Here is an 8682-nt window from a genome sequence, read left to right as displayed (position 1 = left end):
TCTCCCTCTCCCTCCCCCCTCCCTCCCTTTCCTGAATTACTCTGCTTGGCCTCTGATTAATTCTGTCAGTCTGTTCTAATCTGGCTCCTTCTCATTCTTTGACTTCTTCTGCTTTTACCTGTGTCTAGCTTGTTCTCTCTTCAACTTGCCTCTGTAAATCTCTCCTGGTAAAACTGCCTCTTTCTCTCTTTGCCCCTGATCTCTATAACTGTCCCAGTAAAACTTCCTCCTCCTCCTCTCTCCCTCTGCACTGTTCTCTTAAGTAGCTTCCCTTTCCTCTCTCTTCTTGTGAGAGTTGGGCAGATCCTGCACTGTCAGATCTTTCTCTGATTCATCACTTCTTCTGCCACTCATTTAGACATCACTTTTAAACATGGGTGCTTCTATCTACAAACTAACTTTACCTTCATTGTTTGGGATTACAGGTGTGTACGAAAGGCATCTGTATTCCAGCCACAGAGATTAAAGGTGTGTGCTAAGGCCAAGCCGCACCACAACTAGAAACAGGTGTTTTCAGTAAATAACACAATCCCCGGGTTCACAGTATAATCATATATCCTGCAACAGTGCTCGGCTGATTTCAACATGGCTGACTGATTTAACAATCAAATTTTAAAATAATTTTATAGAAATTTGGGAAAGATGATCCAAAAGATAAAGCACATGTTTTGTCATTTAAAAAGAACACAAGAGCCGGGCAGTGGTGGCACACGCCTTTAATCCCAGCACTTGGGAGGCAGAGGCAGGTGGATTTCTGAGTTCGAGGCTAGCCTGGTCTACAGAGTGAGTTCCAGGACAGCCAGAACTACACAGAGAAACCCTGTCTCGAAAAACAAAAAAAACAAAACAAAAAAAAACAAAACAAAACAAAAAAAAAAAACAAGAAAAGAGATGGCAGAAGAATTTTATATTTCTCTAAAATTTAGGTTATGGCAAAATGGAGGGAGTGTAAAGCTTCAGATTAACAAGGTTATTGATGCCAGCAGCATTTAGTTATTCCTTATGGCATACTTACTCTTTGGTTTACTTCACTGCAGATGAGTGTCTGACTCCTTATCCTGCGTTGTGAGTTCAGAGGGTCATTGCAGTAACACTGCAGCTGAGGCTGTGATAGTGCTGTGCTCATTTCTTCATAAGCCACCTGCCAATGCAGAGGCTTATAATTACTTCCTGTAATTTATCTTGGTTATTTGTTACATAGCACTTTCTCATGGGAGTAAATGCTTTATAGGAATTTGTTTCACATAGTGTTTATTGTGAGTGCTTTCTTAGGAGGCAAATTAAAAGAATGTATGCTTTAGGTTTAAATATATTTTTATCTCACTGTTTTTACAGAAGTCTAATACTTCTTGTCTGTTGGTCCTGAAACATAATGTTAACTGTCAGTGTCACTGATGCTCATTTAAAATGACATCACTTTAAGTGACCTTAAAATGACACTAATACTTTTCTTGCCCGTAGAATCATCAGGAACAGCAGCCACGTAAGCCTCACTGTATCTTAGCTCAGGGTTAGGGGCCACTGTTACTACTTTATAAAGATGAATATTTACGTTGTTTTGTATGGTCAATTTTATTCATTTAAATTTTACTTTTTAATGATCATTGTGTGTATGACCTGTGTGAATGTGGGATGCAGGAACTATGGAAGGCTTGGATGTCAGACAACTTACTGGAGTTGGTTCTTTCCTTCTGTGAGTTCCAGAGATTAAACTCATGTCACCAGGTCCTTTGTTTTTTATGACCCACTTCTAACAATATAAGGTTTTAGAACTAGATAACAAAATAATTAGGTGGTATTTTATGTTTAAACCTAATCTATATATGTATATATCTATCTATGTATATAGTATATATTATATATACTATATATAATAATTTATTGAGACTGTGTAGCTCCTCCTGACTTACAACTTGCTATAATAGACCAGGCTGGCCGAAAACTTAGAAATTCATTGCCTCTGCTTCTTGAATACTGGAATTAAAGACGGTGTACCACCCTTCTCAGCTTATAATAGATTTACTAATAATACAGGAAGTATTCTGTATAATTGCTTACTAAGACAGTCTTACAAATAGTATTTGAATTAGCAATGGAAACCAAATATCTTTCCTTACTTATTGGATCAGGGCTTTGTGCCTCTTAGGCCAGTGCTGTCTCTTACTGAGTTACATCCTTAAACTTCTTTACTTCTGAAATAGGGCATCATAAAGTTTCCCAGACTGGGTTCTGGTTCATTTTAGTATAGGCAAGCCTTAAACTTACAGTCTCCAATCTGCTTCAGCTTTGGGGTAGTTGGTTTGTAAAGATTAAATGCTCCTAATAAAGTTGAACTTAATAGGGTCAGTAATTTATAAATGATCATGTTTCAGCTGTTCCCTCCAGTTCTTCCAGAGAGGCCTACAGATAGAATTAAAACAGTGAGAATGACTTCCAGGAATCAGCAGGCTGCCTACGTTCAGCTTGGGAAAGCTGGTCTCAGAGGAAGGCACCACCACTCAGCACTGTTGTCACCCACTCTCCTTGACATCACAGGGTGTCCATTGTGACTATTTACCTTCACAAGACATGAAGCTCTGGTTATTAGTTACTGTCCTCTCTGCAACTGAGCTGCTAAGAATCAGGAGAGGATGACATTCTTGGTCCTCCTGTCTCATTTCTCCTGTTGCTTAGCCATTTATTTATATATTCATTTTCATATGTTTTTTAAAGACAGCATCTCATGTCGTAGACAGGCCTTGGGCTCCTTACGTAGATGATAATGACCTTGAACTTCTGGTCTTCTTGACTTTATCTCAAGAGTCCTGGCATTACATGTGTGCTACCATACCTAATTCATTCGTATATTTATTTGGCAAACATTTCATGGGTATAAGTTTTATGGGTTGGGTGTAATAAAGTTGAGTACTGCATGGGCTTTGTTTTTGTTGATCATATCCTTTATTTGCATACTCCTGTCTGAACGAGAGAGATGGAATATATTTCTAAAGGTGTCATAATGAAGCCATTATTTTGTTTGCTAATTAAAAAGATTAAATTAACAACAAAAAAGTAAGGTCAGTGAAGTGTCTTAATGGGTAGAAGAATTGCTTGCAGTTAGGCCCAGTGACCTGAGTTTGATCCCTGGAATCTCCAATGTAGCAGTAGAGAAACTGACTAGGGAGCGTTGTTCTTTGACTTTTGTATATGTATAAACTTGCATGTGTATGTGCACACACTCACAAAATGGGAAAGCCCTCTTACTATTTCTCTCTCTGGTTTAAATTCTGTATGTAAAAACGTAACACATTTCTTTGGGAGGGAAGAACTTCCTTTCAGGACAATATAAAGTCAAGACATAGGGAATGCTTTAGATTCCTTTTGTATGAGTTGTGGGAACATGTCCCTTCCTGTTAAAATCTTAATCACCAAAGAATTAAATAGCCTAGATATTTTTATCAAGAGAAGTTCACAGTGTCATAGTGTAAAGTAACATTTAGTGCTTTGTAAGACAGTAGGCGTGCATTTATACATATATAACTTGGCCTTTCTTCCTGAGTTCAGTGATGTAAAACAAAGACAGGTGACGTGCATGTGTCCATAATTCCTTCCTTAGGAATAAAATAAAATGAATTTTTTCATGACAAATTAGAAATTCAACTACTTTTTCTGTTGTGCTAGAGTATAAAAGTGATAATTTTTATTTTATCATTAACTCATTTATTTGTTTTTCTTTGGGGTTAGGGGACAGAGTCTTATGTGCCTTAGGTTGGCCTTAAAGTCTTTATGGCCAAGGATGATCTTAAATATTAAATACTCTTGTCTCTACCTCCCAAATTCTGGATTACAGGTGTGTAATATCACACTGTGTTTTAAAAAATATTGTGATAAGGATCCAACCCAGGGCTTTGTGTATGCTGGGCAAATACGTGACCAATTGAGCTACATCTCTAGCCTTAGAAGTCTTTTCATTTTTCCTGAAGATTTAAAAATTATATAGCCCGGCGGTGGTGGCGCACGCCTTTAATCCCAGCACTTGGGAGGCAGTGGGAGGCAGAGACAGGCTGATTTCTGAGTTCGAGGCCAGCCTGGTCTACAGAGTGAGTTCCAGGACAGCCAGGGCTACACAGAGAAACCCTGTCTCAAAAAAAAACAAAAAGCAAAAAACAAAAAACAAAACAAAACAAAAAAAACAAAAACAAAAAAAGAAAGAAAGAAAAAAAAAAGAACTTACTTTGTAGACTATGCTGGCCTCAGACTCACAGAAACCTGCTTGCCTCTACTCACCAATGCTGGAATTAAAGACATGTTCCACCATGCCTGTTTCTTTGTTTGTTTTTGTACATGTCAAATTTTATATTCTGTATATTTTGTCATATACAAAAGCTAGCCATTAAATGAAATCAGAATTGATGGGTGAGGTTTTTGGGACTGTCATCCTAAGTAACTTCTGACCTTAATAAGCATTTGTAAGAGTATTCTTGATTGCTAAAAATGGCTCGTTATTATTCTTAGCTGACTGAAAAAGTATTTGTTTTTGTAGAAATTAAGCTAAAATGAAGCAAATTAATTAACTTTCTTGCTTTAATTTCACTGTCTTCTAGAAAGCAAGATAGCTGGGCTGGTGATTTAGCTCAGTTGGTAGAACGCTTGCCTAGAATGCATAACTGCCCATGTTCAGTACCCTCAGCACCACTTAAACTGGGTCATGTTAGCACTTGGGAGATGGAGGGAGGAGGATCAAGTTCAAGGCCAGCTTGGGCTACATGAGGTGCAGTTCGTTCTCAAAACAACAGCAACAAGAAACGCAAATGAAAGGATGAGAAAACAAGAAGCTAAATGATCATTTAAACAGGAGAAAATAATATACTCCTGTACACATTCTAACATGTACAATAACAAAATTATTTTAATGTAGGTACATAAAAATGTCTCTGAAGGAGACATAAGAAATACAATGTTCTGGGCAGGGAAACAGGATGGCTTGGGTTCACAGGTGGGAATAATATTCACCACTACATCTGTGTATCACCCACCAAAGCATTCAAAATATGAAACCCGATTCCAGTCTTATGTGCTTCATTATAGGAGGGAGAACTGCCTTGACATTGATTTGCAAAGGAATCTGCGACTTAATCTTTTTTCTTTTTTAGGAATTGATTATGGCTTAAGTTTACCACTTGGAGAAGATTATGAACAGAAGAAACATAAATTAAAAGAAGAATTAAGGCAAGATTATAGACGTTATCTTACTCAGGTAAGTTGTTCTGTTAATGAGTTGTATTTTGTCTATTTGAATTTATTTATTCCTAAAATTTACTTTTGGGAAGTGTTGATCATGGATGATATCTGGCCAACTAGTGAAAAATAATTAATTCTTGGTGGAAAAATGTGAAAACATGTGTTGTGATAATAGACTCTTCTTGGAGCAACAAGGCCCTGGGTTTAGTCCTCTAGCACAGGAGGTGTTTTACTAGGGAAATGGATTTTAATATGAAAGAAGATTAACCACTGTTAAACAGTGGTTGTTTCTGAAAAGCTATCTTTGTCTAAAGAAGCATATCCACTATTCCTCACAATGTATTAAAATGACCTGAAGGGTTTTAGATAGTAATTATTTTTTCTTTTGATAAGTGTATAAATTTTCTGTTAACAGTTTTATTAACTACTATGTTCAGTCATGTTTTTTTCATCACTGTGGCAAAGTATCTGAGAAAAACAATGTGAGAGAAAAGATTTTTGAGGTGCAGTCTGGGGTCAGCTGTGGGCCTGTGGCAGGAGCTGCAGAACTAATTAATATCATGGCAGGCAGCAAGGCTCAGGAGATAAGAAACAGTTTCTCAGTGATGTGTTCCCTTGCTCCAGCGAGGCTGGACTGACCTGTTTCCAACACCTTCCAAAGTATTGGAACCAGCTAGAGGTCAGTCTTCAGCATGAGTCTTTTGGGAGGTGTCATATTCAGATTCTAACAGCTTTGTCTTATGATTTAATGTTTTATTTAGGAGAACCCTTTTGCAATTATCAAATTATCTAATAATTATAGGCTTATCATGAGTTTTACAATGTAGTTTCCTTTATAAGTTATAAAAATACTTAAAACAATCATGATTCTAGTCATCCACAATACTCTTGGCTTTTCTGTTGCTTTATAAATACTTGTTTCAAATTGTCTTTAACTGACTTGTAATTAGAAAGAAGAGACTTTACTGAATACATGTTATCAATGGTGTGTTTCTCTTGACTTTAGGGCATTACACAAGCAAAAAGAAAGGTAGGGTTGCCTGCATAATGTTCTCTTTTAGTTTGTTTTAAAAAGGTATAATAGCTTATAATCATTTGCACTTATGTGATTCAAATCAAGTAGAAAAATGGCTTCTTTTGTGTTAAGGCTTTTGAGTGGCACCTTTCTGTGTCTGTGTTTGCCAAGATGACAGTCCTCACATTACAATTGTCTACTGATACAGTCATGCATGGCTTTGATTCCCGCTTTGCATTTGTTTTCATTGCTTTCTTAATAAATGTCCTAGAACTGTTGTGTGCTTGCTTTTTGCTTGTCAATTTTTGTTTCACAATTTATACTGGTGATAATAGTCAAGATATTTTAAAATGTTTTGAACTATGTATTATCATGATTTGGATTACTCGATATTTTTGTACCAAGTCAAGCTGATCACATTTGTTAGTTTACATGGGAAAACAGCACCAATTAATAGTTTTACAAGCTATTTAAAAATAATTTCATACATTTGATCAATCAACTAATGTTTAAAAGCTACAAGTAGTTAAATAGAGTATAGATGATGTCTTCAAGGGGTTGAGGATTTAGCTGTGGATATATTTCATCAAGATCTGAAAATGTTAACTATAGCAAGGTGTCTTGATAAGGCATTAAAGAATAGGTAGAATTTGAATATCCAAAAGGCAAAATAGAAAAAGCTTTTTAAATGGAGAATATAGACTGGAGAAGTTGTGGACTGCAGGCTTTTGGTTCATTTGAATGAGACGTTTACCAGCCCGAGCAGCTGGTTGATAGCATTTTTATAGAGGATGGAGAAATAGTGGTGTAAATAGAGAGGACTGTGATGTTGGAAGGCAGTCCATGGGATGAGCTGTGGTGAATACTCATGAGGGGTAACTGCTTTAGAACAGCTACTTGTACTTGTTAGAGACTCATTAACTTAAACAGATTCTACATCTTAACTGAACTTGTACTAATTTCTAGTCTGTTGTTTATGATGCTTTCCAGAATCATCCTATGGCTATGATTAAATATTTGTCTCCTTTCTAACTTTTGAATAAAAATTCTAATTCCTTAGCATGGCACACCTTTTCTGCTCTAGCTTGACTTCCTAGGCCTGTACCTCACACCTTCCCTGCTCTGCCCAGCTCTTATTCATCCATATATGATTAGAAAGAGAAGGATGGGGGGCTGGGCATGTCTCGTAACAACATGGTTTCAACTTGTGAGACTTGGCTCAAGAAGGTGGACAGTGCTGAAAGGTGGAAGAATGAAAGGCAGATGCAGGATTATGCGGAGTGTGATGTATCAGACACCGAGTCATGTCTCCGGCAATAGCAAGACAGAAAGACTAGCCAAAGGTGGGCCATGGCTAGTCAGCCTTTCTCAAAAACAGCTGGCATTCCCAGTATCAGTTAAAAAGCAGTCTGGGGGACTAGAGATGTAGCTGTGTGGTATAGCACTTGCCTAGAATGCGTAAGGCCCGAGGTTGTAGCCCAGATACCACAAAAACGAAACCTTGCAAAAAACAATAAAACCAAAAGAAGTGGGTGGAAGAAGTGAGTGGGGGGAGGAAAGAAAGAAAAAGAAAGAGAGAGAAAGAAAGAAAAACACTGGGCATGGATGTACACACTTGTAAGCTTAGCACTAGAAAAACAGGCAGAAGGATTTCTGTAGGTTTGAGTTCAGCCCGAAATACAGAAAAAAGCGGTCTCGAAAACAAAACTGAGCCTGCAGTGGTGGTGCACACCTTTAATCTCAGCATTCAGGAGGCAGAGGAAGTATGAGGCCAACCTGGACTACAGAGCAAATTCTAGGACAGCCAGGGCTACCCAGAGAAACCCTGTCTAACAAGCAAGCAAGCAAGCAAACAAACAAACAAGCCAGCCAAGCAAGCAAACAAAACAATGCAAGAGATCAATTAACCATTGCTAGGAACAACCACTAAAGAACAAATACAATGTTTTTTTCTAGTTTTTAGGATAAAGGGTGCTTGGTATTCTTATTGAACAGATGGAATAATTTTTTAAAGTGAATAGTAAATTAATTTCATTTGTTCATAGCTCTTTCTTGAATCTTATACTTTCTATCTGGCTGTTTACTTGGTGTTTTTACTTTGAAATAGTACTCATCTGTTGCATGTTAAAAACATCATAGAACAGGTCCAAAAAGGAACTGATGAACACCATTTTCTTTTACTAGAGAAGCTTACACTGTCCATATCTTGCTCTTCTTGTTTATTTAGTAACTTTTTTTGATTATAGCAGTTATGACCTGATGGATCCCAAATGTATGGAAGAGTTATATAGTATTATTGAATTCAAGTTCTTGTGGTCAGATATGATGTCACATTAATCTGGGTAGAGGCAGGGCTCAGGAGGCCGGGAAGGCAGAGGGAAGGGGGAAGGGGGAAGGAAGGGGGAAGGAAGGGGGAAGGAGGGAGGAAGGAAGGAGGAAGGGGGGAA

General features: G+C 37.5%; 1 protein-coding gene across 10 annotated transcripts in view; it reads left to right on the top strand.

The window, feature by feature from the left end:
- Positions 1–8682, top strand: part of Cspp1 (centrosome and spindle pole associated protein 1) — a 97244-nt gene that overhangs the window by 24113 nt on the left and 64449 nt on the right. For all 10 annotated transcript variants that reach the window (XM_028769704.1, XM_028769736.1, XM_028769746.1 and 7 more), the window contains exon 4: positions 5133–5236. In XM_028769704.1, coding sequence (XP_028625537.1) covers positions 5133–5236 — 104 coding nt within the window. The remainder of the gene's footprint in view (positions 1–5132; positions 5237–8682) is intronic.

This window comes from Grammomys surdaster, unplaced genomic scaffold (assembly GCF_004785775.1).
Source record: "Grammomys surdaster isolate TR1022 unplaced genomic scaffold, NIH_TR_1.0 64, whole genome shotgun sequence".
Taxonomy (NCBI): Eukaryota; Metazoa; Chordata; class Mammalia; order Rodentia; family Muridae; genus Grammomys; species Grammomys surdaster.
This window is presented reverse-complemented; position numbering and strand designations above follow the sequence as displayed.